The sequence below is a fragment of the Ranitomeya variabilis genome, chromosome 1 (assembly GCF_051348905.1).
Source record: "Ranitomeya variabilis isolate aRanVar5 chromosome 1, aRanVar5.hap1, whole genome shotgun sequence".
In the NCBI taxonomy this organism is placed as follows: domain Eukaryota; kingdom Metazoa; phylum Chordata; class Amphibia; order Anura; family Dendrobatidae; genus Ranitomeya; species Ranitomeya variabilis.
In genome coordinates, this window is record NC_135232.1 from 272,712,049 (window position 1) to 272,732,460 (window position 20,412).

General features: G+C 45.2%; 1 protein-coding gene across 1 annotated transcript in view; it reads right to left on the minus strand.

Annotated features, from left to right (window-relative positions):
- The window catches only part of LOC143815210 (serotransferrin-1-like), a 166,909-nt gene that overhangs the window by 87,980 nt on the left and 58,517 nt on the right, over nucleotides 1-20,412 (minus strand). Inside the window, exons 2-6 of the mRNA XM_077294224.1 lie at nucleotides 9,012-9,169; nucleotides 8,645-8,744; nucleotides 6,816-6,992; nucleotides 6,562-6,724; nucleotides 5,114-5,178 (exon numbers count right to left, since the gene is read on the minus strand). Coding sequence (XP_077150339.1) covers nucleotides 5,114-5,178; nucleotides 6,562-6,724; nucleotides 6,816-6,992; nucleotides 8,645-8,744; nucleotides 9,012-9,169 — 663 coding nt within the window. The remainder of the gene's footprint in view (nucleotides 1-5,113; nucleotides 5,179-6,561; nucleotides 6,725-6,815; nucleotides 6,993-8,644; nucleotides 8,745-9,011; nucleotides 9,170-20,412) is intronic.

Below are 20,412 nucleotides of genomic sequence, written 5' to 3' on the forward strand. Positions count from 1 at the left end.
CCTGTCGGCCTATTCATCTTTGCTGATCTTAAGCCTCTTTCAAATGTCATTGTGTCTGGTATGTATGGTGACAGTTTTCACACGTACCGGAGACACTTACACACATATACACATTCAAGTGAATGGGTATGTGCACATGCCAGTGTGTTTCCATGGTCCGTGTGTCCATGGGCAAAATACGCTGACATGTCCATTTTTTAACAGCAGCATGGACGGCAAAACGTCCCGCCACATAAACACTGATGACACATGGATGACATCTGTATCACCAGCACCACATGTACCAGCACCTGGGAAGCAGTGGTACTATTAGCACTGTTCCCCGGGGTTGGGTGTGCAGCGCCCCAGAGTCCTGGTCGTTGCAGTACTGTGGCTCCGCCACTATGGGGAGCTATGGTGCGTCTGATGGCACTGAAGGAGTTCGTCGGATCAGGTATCACAGACACCAATACATTTCACAGTCGGGCCTCTGGGGGGAGCTAAGGGTTCTATTCACTAGGCCACTCCCCACCATAGTGGGTAAACTGGGGGTCAGGCAGGAAGTTAGATCAGAAAGCTGACTGGGTTGGAACCAGGCAACACCTTGTGGCAGAGGGTGTTGTGGGGGAAGATACAGTAGGGTCTCTGTCAGGGGTGGGATCCTGACAGAGGCTTGGCAACTTGAATGAACGTAACGGGACCGTGCCTGCTCAGGATAGCGGCGGTGCCCAAGGAAGGACCAGAAGCGAGATAGATTGTGCTGAGTGAGAAACGAGATCAAGCAATAGGAGAATACCAGTAGGGGTCGTGCCGTAAGACCGAGGCAACACCCTACTGAGGCGCACAACCGGTGGCCGGAACGCCGAGGGAGTATTACAACATTCAGCTTCAAGCGATACTCTAAACAGCGGCAGGACAGTCAGTCTAAGGCGGGCTGTCTAACTTAAATCACCTATGCAGTCTTGGGGGGCAACTTGTGGAGAGGGGCAACTCTAGGGTCCCGGAAGAGCTCCGAGCCTACCCGTCAAACGGGTGCCGTCCCAACCAGAACATCAGGGAGGGACGGAGGATTAGCAGAACATCATCTAATCGAGTTGTGAGGGAACTTAAGAAACAGACACAACAGTTGTGGGGATTTTCTGTAAGCACAGCAGGGAAGGACCGCAACACATAGCGCTAGAAGGAAGGCACAGATTTCCACCTGCTAAGAGAACTCTGGAGGTGCCATTGGATCGGCCGGACTTGCGCAGCCTGGTTATCCAGATTCCGGACTGAGGACCCAGAGATCTTCAGTAAAGAGGTAAAGAGACTGCAACCTGGTGTCCTCGTTATTTACTGCACCGCACCACTACAGCCTCCCCACCACCATCTACATCCATCCTATCATTCACTGTGCGCCCCTCGGCAGGGTCACGGACTGGGCCTAGCCACCGTGACGACCCCAGAGCAGAGACTTAGAGGCCCGGTACCGGGTACCCCTCGGCCCTGCGGCGGTGGGGGCGCTGCAGGTGCTTAAGACACCCCTCATCATTCTCCCCTGCTCTGCTGGCGATCAGTGCGAGCAGGGGAGAATGACGAGCGTTATATTCAAATGATAACAGTGAAAGCAGGCGGCAGCTGACAGGACTATTACACAGCAAGTATAAAGTCTTTTATTTGAAATAAAACATAACACACTTTTCCATTTTATTTAATCCCTTTCTGACATGTGCCATAATAATACACACATGTTGGATTCCCCCTGTTCGGTGGGGGCTCCGGTGCTGATCCCGCACCTTTCCGGGGACATGGCAGCTGATCTATACAGCTGACATGTGCCCAGAACAGCCGCAGGTGAATCGCAAATATGCTAACTAGTTAAATGCCGCTGTCAATCTCTGACAGCAGCATTTAACTTGCGCTTACAGGAAATGCGTCACTGCATCCGCCCATCGGTGACTCCGTCACATGATTGTAGGTCACTGATGGGTCAGCATGACAACCAGAGAGGTCTGCAGCAGATCTCTGTAGTTGTCACTGCCAGATTGCTATGAGCGCCGCCCCATGGTCAGCACTCATAGCAAGTGAGCATTTCTGCTACACACAGGCGATCTGATCATCGCCTGTGTGTAGCAGAGGCGATCAAAGTACTGCAGCTGGAGACTATTGAAGCATGCAAAAAGTAAAGTAAAAAAAGTATTTAAAAATATAAAAAAACTTGAAAAAAATCTAAAAGTTCAAATCACCCCCTTTCACCCCACTCAAAATATTACAATTAAAAAAAAATAAAATATACAAAAATTTGATATTGCCGCGTTCAGAATCAACCGATCTATCAATATAACAAAAGCATTAACCCAATTGCTAAACGGCGTGACAACAAAAAAAACCAAAACGCCAGAATTACATTTTTGTGGTCACCGCTACATTGCAATAAAATGCAATAACAGGCCCCAGATCATGAAAAATGGAGACGGTACAAGTCTAGGGAAATGTTGAAATTTTATTAAAACAAATTTTAGATTTTTTTTCCACCACTTAAATTAAAACGAACCTAGACATGTTTGGTGTTTGTGAACTCGTAGAGACCTATAGAATCATAATGGCAGGTCAGTTTTAGCATTTGGATTTTTTACCCCCATTTTCCAGTACACGATATGTTAAAACAATGGTGTTGTTTAAAAGTATAACTTGTCCCGCAAAGAACAAGCTCTCACATGGCCATTTTGACTGAAAAATAAAAAAGTTAGGGCTCTGGGAAGAAGGGGAGCAAAAAACGAAAACGCAAAAATGGAAAATGGGCCAGGGTTAGGGGGTTAAAAATAACAAGCACAGTTATACTCACCTAAAGCCCATTCCACTGAAGCCCTCGTGTCCTTCTCATCGTAACCAGCGGTGAACTCATTGAGCTTAACTACGGTGAACTCAGTGACTTTTTTCATGGTGCTAACGGGGATCTCACCGAGGTCACTGCAGTTCAGCCCAGCTTGGAACGCAGCCTCAGTGACCGGTAGTAACCTCGATGATGTTCCCGCCGCTCACTGATGCTGAGCTCGCAGCAGCTCATTCAGCAGTGGTTTTCAACCTGGATGGTCGCATCTTGGCACCCTCCAGGTTGAAAACTATTAATCCCCAGACATGGATTTCGGTGTGGGACACAATGTCGGACAGGTGAGAGATATTGTTGTTTTTTTATTTTTGTTTTATTACAGGAGATGAGGCGTTCAATGGAATGGGTGTTAGGTGAGTAAACTGTTTGTTATTTTTAAATAAAAATGGAAAAGTGTGTTTTGTTTTATTTCAAATAAAAGACTTTATTCTGGCTGTGCTTTACCATATAACTATAGAATTAGTAATGAATAGGTGTCTTATAGATGCCTCTCCATTACTAACCCGTGGGCTTGATGTCACCAGACAATACAAGGTGACATCAACCCCACAAATATGAACCCCATTTGCCACCGCTACAGGGCAAGTGGGAAGAGCCGGGCAAAGCACCAGAATTGGTGCATCTAATAGATATGCCTTTTCTGGGCAGCTGCGGGCTGCTATTTTTAGGTTGGGGGTCAATATCAATGGCCCCGTCCCTGCCTGAGAATACAAGCCCCCAGCTGTCTGCTTTGGCTTGGCTGGTTGTCAAAAATGGGGGGGATCCCGTGCCATTTTTTTAAATTATTCATTTAAATAATTTAATAAAACAGCGTGGTGACCCCTCTATTCTTGAACAGGCCTTGATGAAGCTGATAGCTGAGTGCTGCAGCCTGCAGCTGTGAGTTTTGCCTGGCTGGTTATCAAAAATACAGGGGGACTAACAACTTTTTTTTAATTTACTTAAAGCACAGGCGGCGGCGGCTGATGAATACTCCCATCAGCCGCCACCTGCTCTCACTGTTATCACTTGAATATAACTCTCATCATTCTCACCTGCTCACGCTGATCGCCATCAGAGGAGGGGAGAATGATGTGAGCCGTCTTCAGCACCCAGCGCTGGGGAACAGCGTCAACTGTACCACTGCTTCCCTGGCCCCGGTGTGTGTGGTACTGATGCGGAACACGGTTGCCACACGTGTGCCACAAGTATTACACACACAGACATGGATATCAGGACTTGTGAAACCGGCCTTACATGAAGTATACACACATACACTCAGCTCTGCTGCATCAAGCACCACCAACAGTCTCATACAGAGACAATGGTTCCTTTTAGTTCAGTACAGGCCATCAGCTGTTCTTGGGGTTGGCATTCCACTGTGAACTAGCATTCACTCATGCTGTGACCCCAGCAGTGGTCTCTCTGCCTACACCACATGTCTCCTGCTGCCACTATCGCCTGTCATCGCATTGACATTGGCAATAATCTATTACTCTGAATATTGTTACATGCAACCTCCTTCCTTATTAATCACACTCACATTTCATGCTACAGCATCCAATTTGTAGTGATATAGTTCTCCTTTTCCAGGTCCTCTAATCTCCAGCAAGAAACTATATTGCCTTCTCCAGCCATCTCTTCACCTAGTCAGAGGATGCACCTTTCTCTGCAGGCATAAGCCACAATGTTCCCCTCTGCTATGGCACAGCTCACTTTCAACCGCAGACATAGACAGCAATGCTCTCCTCTGTGTTTTTTTATCTCTTTCCCACTCTCAATCAATGGAATCTCTCTTCCATTAAAGGTGGACCGATCTTCCTCCATCCAGGATAACATGTCTCCATCTTTGGTGATTCAGCAGTTGACAAATAACACTCCCCTACTTAATGGCTAACTACAATTCACACTACGCTAGCAGATTCCCCATAAATCTATTTTATCTAATGAAAATATAATATATTTCAATAAAACATTGGGCATTTTCCATTGACATAGAATCATAGAATATTACAGTTGGAAGGGACCTCCAGGGTCCAACCACCTGCTCAATGCAGAATTCTCTAAAACATCTCAGACAGATGTCTGTCCAGCCTCTGTATGTGTGAACATCTCCTCTTCTGAATGCTTTGGTAAGCTCCTTTTCATCAGCTGTCCATGGCTTCCTGTTTAAGTGACCAGCCATGATAGAGAACAGAGGTATCAAGATGTTGCTCAATGACTTGCTTGATGACTAGTGAAGTAGGCTCTAATGTTTGTGTAATTGTATTATAGCATAGAACTTACCAGTTGCACTCATAATAGTCAGATGATCCATGAATGCTACATCTCCTGCACCACTCTTTAGACATCTACAGAGAGGTGAAATAATTGATAAACATTATGTAAAAACTGCAATGAATCCTTCTGAAATATTGCTTCTCCGACTTTGCAAATATAGGAGTTTTCTGACATTCATTACCCATTCCTGTAGGACAGATACAAAATTAAGCATCTTGAAAACAGATGCATTTTGAAAGCTCCCTCTATTGTAGCTTTCAGGCAAAAGTCGCATGATGAAGGCTGATTTGTGTCCCTGTTCTGTTGACGCCCCATATATTGATCAGATAGCTATATTCTTCTATTAGGGTATGTCTCCATGGGCCGTATTGTCGGCGCTTTGGATGGAGCGGAAACCCTGCTCCGCCCAAAGCGCCACCCCCTTCTGTACGTGCGGTGATTCTGGATGTGTTCATTGAACACATCCTATAGGACTGTGTTTTTGACCTTGCGGAGACGGAGCGTCACCGCAAGGTAAACAGACATGCTACGGTCTAAAAAGACGTGCCGCATGTCCGGAATCGCAGGGCCGCCGGATGCGTGTTCGCATGCATAGTGGAGACGGGATTTCATAAAATGCCCTCCACTATGCTGTAACATCTCGACGCTGCGGATTGAACGCTGTGGCTGTACGCAGCGTTCAATCTGCAGCTAATCGGGATGTAATCCAGCCTGTGGAAACATACCCTTACACTTCCCAGATGTATAGCATGTCATAGGATGTAATGCACAACTGTGCAGTACAATACACTGGTGGCTGTTTGACATTTTAAGAATGTTTTCTCTTCAATTTGAACTCTAGGAGAACCCCTTGAACTTTTGCCATGTTGATGCTGTCATTCAGAGTTGTTCTTGGATCCTGTATGTTTCTCATTAAAACAATGCTGACGTTGATGGAACCTCAATGAACTCCATTTTAAATTTAGTGATATATTAGGACTCGGAGCCAAACAGAACAGCCGGGTACTTTTGCTTTGACAATTTAAAGATTTTACACAAAGATCTCCTCTTTTGTTTTTCTGACCATTTCAAATTAATTATTATTGCAGCCAACACACAGATTCATAATTGTTCCAACTCGCCAAATTAGAATTTGTCCACAGTAGAGGTGGTAACTTGCTGACCACTGGGAATTTGATGACTATGCCCTAAATGTGCCCAAGAACGGGGTTCTGAAATAACCCATTAGAATGGAGTGGTGGCCGGATATGCATGCCATTGCTCTATTCGTTGTCTATGGGCCCTTTGTACATTACTCCCTATTATATCTTTGTATGTTAAATGAGGATTTTAGCATAGCTCAAGAAAGTGGAAATATTCCTCCTTTACATTTATAGTTAAAAGAATTTCTTCATTTGTATACTGATGTAGAATTAGATTCTACAATATCTGTAAAATATCCACTTAATACATACCTAAAAGCGCCCTCAGAATTCGAAAATGGCTCACTGCTGCTTGTTTCACAGAAGTGATTTTTTTCTCGAACATAAGACTTTGGTCCTTGGCACAATTCACACAGATTTGGAGAAAATACTCCGATACCAGGAATGCAACTTGCATTGAAGTATGTGCTGACAACTAATATTAGATAAGATGCAAATATTATCCATGTAACGAAACTGAAAGATATATATTCGGAGACAGATAATTCAATTAATTGTATTCTTACCTTTAGTCAAAGGTTGTTCTTCATCCCAGTACAACAGGTTCTTAGAAAGAAGGAATCCTAATGGTATATTCCATCCAGATGTCCACTTGGCTCCATTGTGGCAAGAGCGCGTCCCTCTCAGATTACGAATATTCAGAGTACCATGACGAGCAACAGCTACAGCAAACACACAGCTTCCTAGACAGGAGAAATTAACTGTTGGATCTGCACTTGGAGCATGTTCCAGAGCTCTTGAATCCCTTTTTCCCATGTCTTTTAATTTTACATTGTTATTCCAAATCTAGTAGTTTTGTTACATTTACATATAATAATGCTGATATTGTGATTGCATGTTGTACCCAAAGTTTGTTTGTTAAAGAGGTGGCCCACTACTTTTTCATTGATGACCTATCTTAGGATAGGTCATCAATATCTGATCGGTTGGGGTCCGACACCCGGCACCCCCGTCGATCAGTTGTTCTCAGTGTTGGCGACAGCGACCGCCGGCTGGAACTGATTGATTGTGGAGCTGTTTCGTCTTCTGAAAGTGGCAACAGCAGGATACTACAAATCCGCCTCCTATTCAAATGAATAGTATGGACCACAACATACTGTATGTTTAGAGGCACATGTAGTTGAACTGTTAAACAGGCATGCCTGGAAAGGTGAAACCTTAGGTCTAGAATAGATCAGGTACTAACTAAACCAAGATGCAGATTCTAAAAGAAACTATTGGCTCAAGTGTTTGGGTTCCCAAAGTTGTAGATAAATGAAGGGAAAAAAGGAAAGTGGCATCTACTGGCCGCTGCAAGGAAGAGACAAGCCAGGCCTGGGTAGGATAAAATCTTGTATGCCACTACACGTTTCAAGGACGGGCCATCCTCTTCATCAGGTGTATACAGGCCGTAGATCACCATCAGCCTTTATAGACGCAGGTGGTCACATCACAATGCATATAAAATTTGATTGGTCACTCAATTATTACAAATTGAATTAGCAAATAAAAGCTGTATATTGTTCACAGAATTCTGATATTTTGAATACATCCATCAATGATGAAAAAAAATTATTTTTTTCAAATTTTTTCTCTTTAATTTTTGCGTCATTGGCGGGGTAACAATTAATCCATTGTATTTGAAATGTCAGAATTCTGTGAACAAAATATAGCTTTTATTTGCTAATTCATTGTAATAATAGAGTGATCAATCAAATTTTATATGTATTCTGATGTCACCACCTGCGTGTAAAAAGGTAATGGTTATCTATGGCCTGTATATCCCTGATGAAGAAGCAGAACTGTGCTTGAAACGCATAGTGTAATAAAAGGTTTTATCCTACCTGACTTGCCTCCTCCTTCTGCTTGCAGTAGATGCCCCTGTTTTTTACCTTTGTTCATTCATCCAACTCCGTGCTTTTAGCAGTGGGAGTGTACGGTTAATGGAGCAGCAGTCCGGGGGAGCTCGGACGTTAATTCCAGCATTGTGCATGGTTAGTACAACCTCGTTAAGTGAGCACCGTTCATATTGTTCTAATTCACTTGGTTGATCGGTACATACATGGAGCACTTTTCTTTGCTTTTCCTACAAAGTTATAGATAGTCACGGGTTTTAGACCTCTGATTTAGATCAAGTTAGCATGTTATTTCAAACAATATGTGTTTTGAGCATCAAATACAAAGTCACTTTTCCTTTTGGCAGCAGAAAATGCATAATAGAAATTTATATATTATCAACTCTGCCATTTGGTAGGACGTCTAATTCTAAATAACTCCAGTCTTTCAAAAACTATTATTATATTTTTTCAGTTGCTGTTAAGTTATCAAATACACATTTCTGTGACCAACTGGATACCTTCAGTATGTTCTTCCTTTGCCACCACTTCCAGGTCAAAAAGGCTGACTGCAGTATAAACATCACCTGAATCTAGGGATACCGCATCTGCCTTATTTCCCTAGAAGAAAAAACATGACAGTACAAGAGACCATCGAGGTAAAAAAAAATCATGATTTGGAACATTTAGACAAACAATCTGTAAAGGTTCTATAAAAAGCAGTACATGGACCAAAATTAGAAACAATGTGTTTATAATCATTTAGTCCATGTTTCAAAATTTGTGAATGTCACAACCTACACAATGTACAAACTAAAAGCACTATATCCCTGTTTTTTTAATTTTAACTGAAGGTCTGAATATACTATGAGGTTGGAATCATCTCACCCTAATTTTGGTCATGCAGTCCTGGGTATTGTGAGCTCGGACACAGGATACTCGAGAGAAGGGGTCACTGGAAGACAACACATTTTGAAGAGCCCGGGCCAGATAAGAACATTTTCTTTGCTCAGCATCAGATAACGTACACCAGCGAAACTTCTTCCCTTGAAAATGAAAAGTTTTGAAGCAAAATAATAGAAAATCATTAAAATAAATTGGATGGTACCAGACAAGCTGTTAGTGAAGGTGCAGAAGCCGAGTAACAATTGGAGGAGGAAGGGATGATGGGCAGGCAACTGTCAGATGAAAAGGATAATGATCCCCTCTCTGTTGTCTGTGGCTGGCGGGAGGGGATGGAAGAAGCAAGCTTGAGCATTAACCCACCCCCAACACACCATGTACTTTGACCTCATGGAAGGGCCCGACACTTGAGCACTTTCTTGCTGCACAATGTGCAACATAATGCCCTTATTGTTAGGATTAGAAATAGTGCTGGCTACTGGGTTGCCACTCTGTTAGATCCACGGTAAAAGAGTACTTTTTGCCAGATGCTTCCCCCTCTGCAAAGGGACATGCTCATGCTGGAGTATCAAAACACGCTTGTAGACAATCGTAAGAGTGGTTTTCCCCAAGACAGCAGTGAGGCACACAGTACGCATCGCAGTTCTAGGCTTCAACCCCAGGAACATCGTTGGAAGTGTAAGTGTGAGAGGCATTTTCTGTGAGTCGTTTCATATAGTTTTTAGACCAGTCCATGCATCAGCAGAACAGAGTACAAGTCTGACACATAGTGAAAGACTGGAGAGGATGATGCAGGAGTATCTGGAGCTCAATATCAATGCCATTAGGGAGGGTTTGGACCCTCTTGCATTTTGGTGTTCAAAAATGGAAGAGTGTCCAAAGCTTGTCTGTCACGCCTTGGAGGTTTTGTCATGCCCGGCAGCCAGCATTCTCTCAGAATGTGTCTTCAGCGCTGCATGGTGATGTCTTGACAGATAAGCGCATCCGGCTGTCCCCTGAAAGCGTAAACCCACTAACTTTCATCAAGATGAACAAAACATGGATCTCCCATGACTTTTGCACCCCAGACGTAGACTGGTTTTTAGTGTACTGCTTTGACCTCACGTTATTGCAGCCTGTGACAAGTTTGTTGTGGCTTCTGTGGCTGCTGTTGCTACTGCTGATGATGTTACTAACACTTTTTTGACACGTGGAAACTCCATCTTGTGGGTTGCCTGTAGTGGAAGAGGTGTCAGAGCCCCACTAGACTATTTCTACTGTGGAAGGTCGGCTCACTCAGCTTCTTCCCGAGGTAGACACAAAAACACTTTATATGAAAGTCTCTGGGTGGTTTATTTCTTCATAAAACATACAGACAAAATAGTAAAACAAAAACAGCCTTTCTGACACAAGTGAAAATAAAAAAGTCCATACAAAGACATTCCCAGTAGGACTGCGGCTTTCTAGGGCAAAGACATTGCAACTTTCACTGGAGCGTCCAGTTGCTGGACATTTTGAAGAAACAAAGGGAGAGACACATGCTGAAAAATAGGAATCACCAGAAATCAAAAATAAAAGACAATGTTTTTATTTGGTAATCAACAATGCAAACAAAAAGACAATATTAAAAACACTAAAAACCAAAACATGGTAGATATACATGATGTGCCCATAACATGGCAGTAACACTCCTTCAAAAGACTCTTCCAAATTTTACATGGTCCCAAATATGAATATATGCAAACTGAGCAATATTAGACACTTAGATTTGTAAACCAACTTGAAAACATTAGCATACATTAGGCTAGGTTCACATTAACGTTTGAGTCTGCAGTGTATCATCCGCATGCGCAAACGCAGCGTTTTTTATCCACAACATCTTACGCATGACGGCAAAAAAACACTGCGTTTGCATGCTTTTGCGTTATTTATGCGCTTGCGTTCGATACGACAATGCTTTTCCAGGAGAATTTCCTTGACACAAGCCAAGTCCAATGGGGATGTCTCACAGAAATTCTCTATATAGACCCTTGTACAGATGAAATCCTCATCTTTTGCTGCTGTATCCTGCTGCAAGATGGATCTTCGCATGGAGAACTTATATCGTAATTTGGATTTGAACTTACATTATGCCTATGCTGTTGCTTGTTATGAAGAAAGAAAAAGAGAAATATGGAGAAGACGTTGGCGTTGGTACTGGCAGCACCCCATCATTGAAGTCCGAGAGAGCTATGGAGCCTACCATACGTTGTACACTGAGCTGCGTGCAAACCCTCAGAAGTTATTCATCTACACCAGGATGTCGGAACAGATCTTCAATGACTTGCTGCAACGTGTGTGAGGATCCATAACCAGGCACAACACACAGCTACGGTGAGCAATTCCTGCTGAGGAACATCTGTTGGTGACCCTGAGGTACGTAATTTTGAAAAAGAAACACATTAATAATATGATTCTTCTAAAATCCATGTACTTATTTTTTTTTTCCATTTTTTTTCTAAAAGCTATGTACTGATTTTTTTTCCATTTTTTTCTAAAAGCCATGTACTGATTTTTTTTTTCCCATTTTCTGTTCTGCAGATTCCTGGCTACTGGAGAGACATTATCATCTCTCCATTTCCAATTCCAGATTGGACTGTCCACCCTGTGGTGCAGTGACCAATGTTACAGCCAGGGGGCACTGTGTGTGCGCTTCAAGATGCGCTTGGAGGCATAATGGTGATGAGAGAAAGTCCGGCAGGATTATAAATGGCCGGTATGTGTGTCGCAGAGGAGGTCACTCTGCGCTGTCAGTCTGAAGTTAAGTTGGTGTGCTGGGACCTGTAGTCCCATGTGTGATTGTGTAGTTCTAATGGGAGATTGGCAGGGCTAGTTATGAGAGATGGGAGGGTCAAACTAGCCACACACACCCACACTCCCACCTAGGGAAGTGGTTACAGGTATGTATTGTGACCAGGGTGTGGGTCACATGGTTCCTGTACAAGGTCCTGAATGGTCGGTGTTGGAAGCTCCTGTGAGTGGAGTCTTCCTGGAAGCACCTGAGACCGTGGACTTAGTGGACGAGGTGTTGGATTGTCCTGGTATGGACTGGAGTCCTGCAAGCACCTGATAAGAGTGTGAGTCCTGGAATGGTCAGGGTGTTGGATTGTCCTGGGTTGGACTGGAGTCCTGCAAGCACCTGGTAAGATCATGGACTGATGGCCTGTGTGTTGAAAGTGCCTGTGATTGGACTTCCTGAAAGCACATGGAGAGGCTGCAACTACAGAGCCTGTGACGGCTTCTGTATTGGGGAGGCTACAGTTCCTACTGTGGGTCTGGACTATCCGAGGTGCCCTGGTCACAAGGACGGTGATCCCAGTGAGGCAGCTTTCCCCTGTGAACCAGCACTGGCAGGAGTCAGTATATGGAGCCGAAGCTCCTGTAAGGTAACTCCAGGTAACAAGGGGTTACGGGCATACACGGATCTGCCATTGGAACAGACTATCAATGGTTAATGTGTTCCATTGATGTAAATAATGAACTGTTTGTGTTATGGTTTATGACGTTTAATAAACCGGAATAGACTGTTTAAGTGAAAAAATCGTGCCTGAGTGCTTAAATCCCATGCCAAGCGAGTGTCCCCCAAGACACGTAGTGGGTGAAATGCTACAACCCTTTCTGGGATTGTTGGAGATACCTGCAGGGCTTTATGTGACGTTCTTCGTGCAGAATTTCTCCCCCAACCAACAACTGAACTGTGGCTGGAAAATGCTGGAAAATTTATGGACATTTGTACATTTCCTAACTTTTGGGGGCTGTGGACAGCAAACACATTCGCATTAGGAAACCAGTTGGAAGTGGATCCGAGTTTTTCAATTATAAAAAATACTTTTCTATCATTCTCATGGCGATTGCAAATGCTGACTTTAAATTTGTCGCCGTTGACATTGGCTCTTTTGGACGAGGAAATGACTCACAGACTTTTCAAAACTCTGACATGGGCCAACGATTGTATGCTAATAATTTTTCCACCGCCACAACCTCTTCCCAACACTGAAGGACTGCCAATGCCATTTGTTGTTGTTGAGGATGAAGCATTCCAAATGTGTGCCAACCTCCTAAAACCGTACTCAAGTCGGGACTTAAAGCACACAAAAAAGATTTTCAACTACCGACTGACAAGGGCACGAAGAACTGTGGAGCGTGTCTTTGTATTGCTGGTATCAAAATGGTGTGTTTTGGGAACAGCCATTAATCTAAAAATTGATACTATTGATGAGATTGTGAAAGCATGTGTTGCTCTGCACAACTACATCCTGGCTAGAGCGAACAAACTTAGAACTAAAGGAACCTGTTAGTACCACATTGTGTGATTACCAAGATCACCCTCTGAGGACTTCAGTGGAAGTTGCCCAAATGAGGGATACATTTGCTGCCTATTTTGTTTCTGATAATGCAGGTCTGTCATGGCAAGACAAAATGGTTTAGCCGCTAAAATGTACCTGTAATGTTAAAATGTACCTGTAATGTTTAAATGTTCATGTAATGTTTGCTGACTGAAATAATAAAAAACCTCTAGTTAAACACCTGTTCCAATTTCCCTCAACAATACAATACACATAAGTGTGTGTTTGCGGCGACGGCGCATAAGTGTGGCGACAGCACATACAGTGAATGTGCAAACAAAAGCAAAATTTTATTTAACAATAAAAAATTAGAGTAAAAAAATTAGCTTTGGGGAATGTTGAAGGGTGAAATAGGATGGACATGGGAGGTGTGGAGCTGGGATGATTGGCTAGCATGTGTGGATGATGAAGGGGTTCCAGGGGAAGGGCCTACAAAATGCGTGGGGTCTGGGAGGTCACGGATGGAAGGCACATTAAAAGCGAAAGCGTGGGAAGGGAGAGACAAATTAGAAAACACAGTCATTGGAAGGTGAGGGTGGAGGTGGTAGAAGAGTTTTGAGGGTAAGTTTGCTGGTCCTAGTCTTCTTGGTTTGCTGTGCTGAACTGGTACTGGCCTTTTGTTTGCTTCTTATTTTATTTGGGAGGGTGGGAGTGGTGGCTTGAGGCTCGTGTGCAGCAGTACTCGGCATGGTGTTGGAGGTAGACATGTGCGTAGCAGGACTTGGCATGGTGGTGGAGGCAGACAGGTGCGCAGCAGGACTCAGCATGGTGGTGGCTTGAGGCAGGTGTGTAGCAGGACTCGGCAAGGAGGTGGAGGTAGACAGGTGTGCAGGACTCGGCATGGTGGTGGAGGTAGACAGGTGTACAGCAGGACTCGGCATAGCGGTGGAGGTAGACAGGCGTGCAGCAGGACTTGGCATGGTGGTGGCTTGAGGCAGGTGTGCAGCAGGACTCAGCATGGTGGTGAACCTGGTTAGTGGCGGAACAGCCGGAAATGCCATGTGTGGCTGCTGGAAGTACCGAGTCTGCTGCATAGCCTGGCTGTAAGCAGCATGGCAGGCCTGCATCACATTCAGCTGTAGAACAGGCGTAAGGTTTTCAGACATGCCCTGCTCTATAGCATTAAAAAAAATGTTGTGCCGGTCTCTGAAGGTCGGCTTCCAGGCAGTCAAGGCATAGGTTGACTTCCTGGAAAAGTGAGTTCACATGCGCAAACCCACTTTCCATTCTGTCTCCAACGGCCTTTAGGCCATTCTGGAAGACCGGGCCTATGTGAACAAACTCGGGCATGGGTGGCCTGTTCCAGGCCTTCTGCCGGTGGCAAGAAGAGCCAAAAAAATCAGTGGCAGAGGACTTGGACAGGGGAAAATCTGAAGGACCAGCTGCCTGTTTTCCAGCCTGTGAAGCCTGCCCTCTTGCTGCATCGCTATTGGATGACTGGGACTGTTTGGTGACTGTTCGATGAGGGGCCGCATCAACAGAGGACGATCTAGGTTCAGCGGTTGTGCTCCAGGTTCTGTTTTAAAAAGAAATGAAAAACATTACTACAAAAAAATAACAATTTTTAAAGTGCCAACATATCCTGTTGAAAAGAAAAATTCAGATGTTATACCATGGAATACAACAAAAATACCTACGTTCGATGACCAACCACAGGCCTCAGAAAGGAGAGACTACGATGGTACTTGTATTTGGAAATCTTTCGAGCAGCACCACTTTGAACCCGACTCTCTTCTCTCATGTCCTTATTGAAGCGATCCCTCATCGAACACCACCGGACTTTGACGCTCTTCACTGTGAAGGGGGGAAAAAAAAAAGAAATTGTAAAATAATGCACCACAGGTTCTCTGCCGTGTCAGACCACATTTTATACTTACAAAAATCCTTTCTGACTTGTGGAGTGGCATGGTCCCAATTAGGGTTGAGCAAAACGGATCGGACAAATTCAAAAATCGCCGAAACCCGACCTGATCCTAGTGTGGGATCGGCCATGAGGACGGCGATCTTCGTGCCAAAGTCGCGTTTCATATGACGTGTTCAGCGCCATTTCTCAGCCAATCAAGGAGGAAGCAGAGTGTGGGCAGCGTGATGACATAGGTCTCGGTCCCCACCATCTTAGAGAAGGGCATGACAGTGATTGGCTTGCTTTCTGCGGCATCACAGGGGCTATAAAGGGGCGTGCACGCCGACCGCCATCTTACTTCTGCCGATCTTAGCATAGGGAGAGGTTGCTGCAGCTTCGTCAGAAGAAGGGACATAGTTAGGGAGGGAAGATTAACCCCCAAACCGCTTGTGCTGTAGCGATTTCCACTGTCCAACACCACCTTTTTTTGCAGGGACAGTGGAGGCTATATATTTGTGCATCAGCTCTGTAGCTTATTAGGCTGCCTTATAAGGCTCCCTGATAGCTGCATTGCTGTTTGCACCGCTGCTGTGCAAACCAACTGCTTTTTTAAAAGCAAAAATCCTGTTGCTCCTTTCTGCACAGTTATCTTGTTTATTTGTCCACACTTTTGTGTGCAGCAGTCCTGTTTATTGCTGCCATACTTGTCCTGAGATCATTGTAGGGAGATTGAAATTGTACTACAGTCCTTGGATTTTTTCAGATATCTTCCAGCCACTTGCTGCCACTCACATTGCGTTGTTTTATACACTGGGCCTGAGTCTGGGTTCAGTCTCCCCCCAAAAAAGTGAGATTCAAATTCTCACAAAGTGGATATACCTCAATCCTCTTAGTTTGTCGTATATCAGCCAGCCACTTTCTGCCACTTCCATTGTGTTGTTTTATACACTGGGCCTGAGTTTTGGTTCAGTGTCCAAAAAAAAAAGTGAGATTCAAATTCTCACAAAGTGGATATACTTCCATCCTGTTAGTTTGTCGTGTATCAGCCAGCCACTTGCTGCCACTTACATTGTGTTGTGTTATGTACTGGGCCTGAGTTTTGGTTCAGTGAAGGAACAGATGATTGGCCTCGGGGAGACCAAAACATCCAACACCGCGGAGATACCATCACGTGTTTCTCAACGCAGTGATCCAGAACACTGCCCCCATCCCTTATGGGAAATATGCAAATGCATGTGGGATAGCTGCGGAGACACCATCACGTGTTTCTCAATGCAAGCAGTGAATAGCCAGACCTTTCCCCGGGAAGGAACAACCACGGGAAGGGCAGCATCCGATAAAGGAAAACATCCAATACAGGAAAACCACCTATGCCAAGCATGGTATCCATCCACAGACAGCTGTTTCGGAGTGTTTGCCCCTCATCAGTGTGGAGTAGGAATCTGGCTATTAGGAGCAGTGCCTAGTAAAAGGCTGTGAAGGAACAGATGATTGGCCTCGGGGAGACCAAAACATCCAACACCGCGGAGACACCATCACGTGTTTCTCAACGCAGTGATCCAGAACACTGCCCCCATCCCTTATGGGAAATATGCAAATGCATGTAGGATAGCTGCGGAGACACCATCACGTGTTTCTCAACGCAAGCAGTGAATAGCCAGACCTTTCCCCGGGAAGGAACAACCACGGGAAGGGCAGCATCCAATAAAGGAAAACATCCAATACAGGAAAACCACCTATGCCAAGCATGGTATCCATCCACAGACAGCTGTTTCGGGGTGTTTGCCCCTCATCAGTGTGGAGTAGGAATCTGGCTATTAGGAGCAGTGCCTAGTAAAAGGCTGTGAAGGAACAGATGATTGGCCTCGGGGAGACCAAAACATCCAACACCGCGGAGACACCATCACGTGTTTCTCAACGCAGTGATCCAGAACACTGCCCCCATCCCTTATGGGAAATATGCAAATGCATGTAGGATAGCTGCGGAGACACCATCACGTGTTTCTCAACGCAAGCAGTGAATAGCCAGACCTTTCCCCGGGAAGGAACAACCACGGGAAGGGCAGCATCCAATAAAGGAAAACATCCAATACAGGAAAACCACCTATGCCAAGCATGGTATCCATCCACAGACAGCTGTTTCGGGGTGTTTGCCCCTCATCAGTGTGGAGTAGGAATCTGGCTATTAGGAGCAGTGCCTAGTAAAAGGCTGTGAAGGAACAGATGATTGGCCTTGGGGAGACCAAAACATCCAACACCGCGGAGACACCATCACGTGTTTCTCAACGCAGTGATCCAGAACACTGCCCCCATCCCTTAAGGAAAATATGCAAATGCATGTAGGATAGCTGCGGAGACACCATCACGTGTTTCTCAACGCAAGCAGTGAATAGCCAGACCTTTCCCCGGGAAGGAACAACCACGGGAAAGGTCTGGCTATTCACTGCTTGCGTTGAGAAACACGTGATGGTGTCTCCGCAGCTATCCTACATGCATTTGCATATTTCCCATAAGGGATGGGGGCAGTGTTCTGGATCACTGCGTTGAGAAACACGTGATGGTGTCTCCGCGGTGTTGGATGTTTTGGTCTCCCCGAGGCCAAACATCTGTTCCTTCACAGCCTTTTACTAGGCACTGCTCCTAATAGCCAGATTCCTACTCCACACTGATGAGGGGCAAACACCCCGAAACAGCTGTCTGTGGATGGATACCATGCTTGGCATAGGTGATTTTCCTGTATTGGATGTTTTCCTTTATTGGATGCTGCCCTTCCCGTGGTTGTTCCTTCCCGGGGAAAGGTCTGGCTATTCACTGCTTGCGTTGAGAAACACGTGATGGTGTCTCCGCAGCTATCCTACATGCATTTGCAAATTTCCCATAAGGGATGGGGGCAGTGTTCTGGATCACTGCGTTGAGAAACACGTGATGGTGTCTCCGCGGTGTTGGATGTTTTGGTCTCCCCGAGGCCAATCATCTGTTCCTTCACAGCCTTTTACTAGGCACTGCTCCTAATAGCCAGATTCCTACTCCACACTGATGAGGGGCAAACACCCCGAAACAGCTGTCTGTGGATGGATACCATGCTTGGCATAGGTGGTTTTCCTGTATTGGATGTTTTCCTTTATTGGATGCTGCCCTTCCCGTGGTTGTTCCTTCCCGGGGAAAGGTCTGGCTATTCACTGCTTGTGTTGAGAAACACGTGATGGTGTCTCCGCAGCTATCCTACATGAGTTTTGGTTCAGTCTCCCCCCAAAAAAGGGAGATTTAAATTCTCAACAATTTTATATACACCTTCTACCTTGTTTTACAGTACCATATAACAGTTGTTATTTTGGTTAGATTTTCCCAAAAATGAGGAAGTCTGGTGGAAGAGGCCGTGGGCGGTCGTTGCCAGCTGGTACTGATGGTGATGGTGGTGGTGGTGGAGCATCTGGTGGTAGTGGGAAAAGCAAAACAGCACCTAAGGCTGGAGGTGTTGAGCCAGCATCATCGTTTGGCTACACAAGGCCTCGAAGGCTCCCTTATCTGGGAGTAGGAAAAAAGCTTTTAAAGCTGGAGCAGCAGGAAAAAGTTTTGGCTTTCCTTGCTGACTCAGCCTCTAGCTCTTTCGCCTCCTCTTCAGAAAGTTCCAAATATAAAAGAAGCGAGTCGTCAGTGGATGCTCCCAGTCAGGAACAAGTCGCTTCCTTGTGTCCTTCACCCAAACCAAAAGTGAAGGATGCGTCAGGCGACACTACAGGTTACTCCATGGAGCTCTTTACACATACCATGCCTGGGTTAGAAAGGGAAATTGTTAACAGCCAATTACAAGATGAATCGGACATGGAGTGCACTGATGCACAGCCACAGCTAGATTATTATGCTGTTTCATTGACTCAGATCACTACATTGCCCTCGCAGTGTACTGAGCCAGAATCTGACCCTGATGAGACTATGGTGCCCCGTCCCGAACGCTATAGCACCTTACACGGTGACACAGAGGAAGGTGCACATGACATTGAAGAGGAGGTGATAGATGACCCAGTTGTTGACCCAGATTGGCAGCCATTGGGGAAGAGGGTGCTGCTGCCAGTAGCTCAGAAGCGGAGGAGGATGATCCGCAGGAGCCATCTACATCGCAACAGCTTTCATCTGGCAGGCCCGTATCTGGCCAAAAACGTTTGTCAAAAACAAAAACAGTTTTAGGACAGCGTGGCAATCCGGTGAAAGTAGCACAGCGTGCAATGCCTGAAAAGGTATTCCATAGTAGGAAGAGTGTAGTGTGGCAATTTTTTAACCAAGATCCGAATGATCAGTGCAAAGTTATCTGTAAGAAATGCTCAAAGACCTTTAGCAGAGGGAAGAATCTCCAAAATTTAAATACAACGTGCATGCTTAGACATTTAACCAGCATGCACTTGCAAGCCTGGACTAACTACCAAACGTCCCGTACCGTTGGTGCACCTGGTGAGAGTGAATCATTCAAGAAAAGCACATCCAGCCCATGAATGGCAGCGCTTCCCAGGACTCACATTCAAAGATGATATTTCATATTTTTTTATTTCATAACTTTTATCCCAGCCTCAGAAACTTGATTTGGGGTGTGGACCAAGTTCAGGAAAAACCTGAAGGACACGTCTGGCTACCCGAAATGTTGATGATCTAACCGTCATTAAAATGAACCAATCATGGATTTCAAATTATTTTGCCCCACCTTCCCCTACTGACACGTAGCTTGCCTGAAAAATGTCTTGCTTTTGGCCTCCTCTTACTGACTTCTCCAATTCCTCCATTTGCAGCTGCCATAGGCCATTTTTATACCTCCCTAAATGGGCTGACTCCCCCCACAGGGCCGTGGTCACCACCTGGCGCAAGCACCCGTGCAAGTGCCATTTGCCTGGACAGGTGGGTGTGCCCACTCTTGGGTGACGGCACTGGCACAGGGTCCCTCATAGTACAATGAAGTGTCTCTGACGGTGGTGGTGCACAAACAACGTCAAACACACCGTCGTAATATGAGGGGCCCTGTGCCAGTACCGCAGCCCACGAGAGAGTGTTCCCCCCCAGCTCGAACAGTGCTCTACCACTTGCAATACTTACCTCTCCCTGCTCCACCACTGTGTAGTCTGTGCTGTTAAATCCTTCAATGGCACTGCCAATACAAATTTGTTGAAATGATAGATGATAGTTAAAATATACA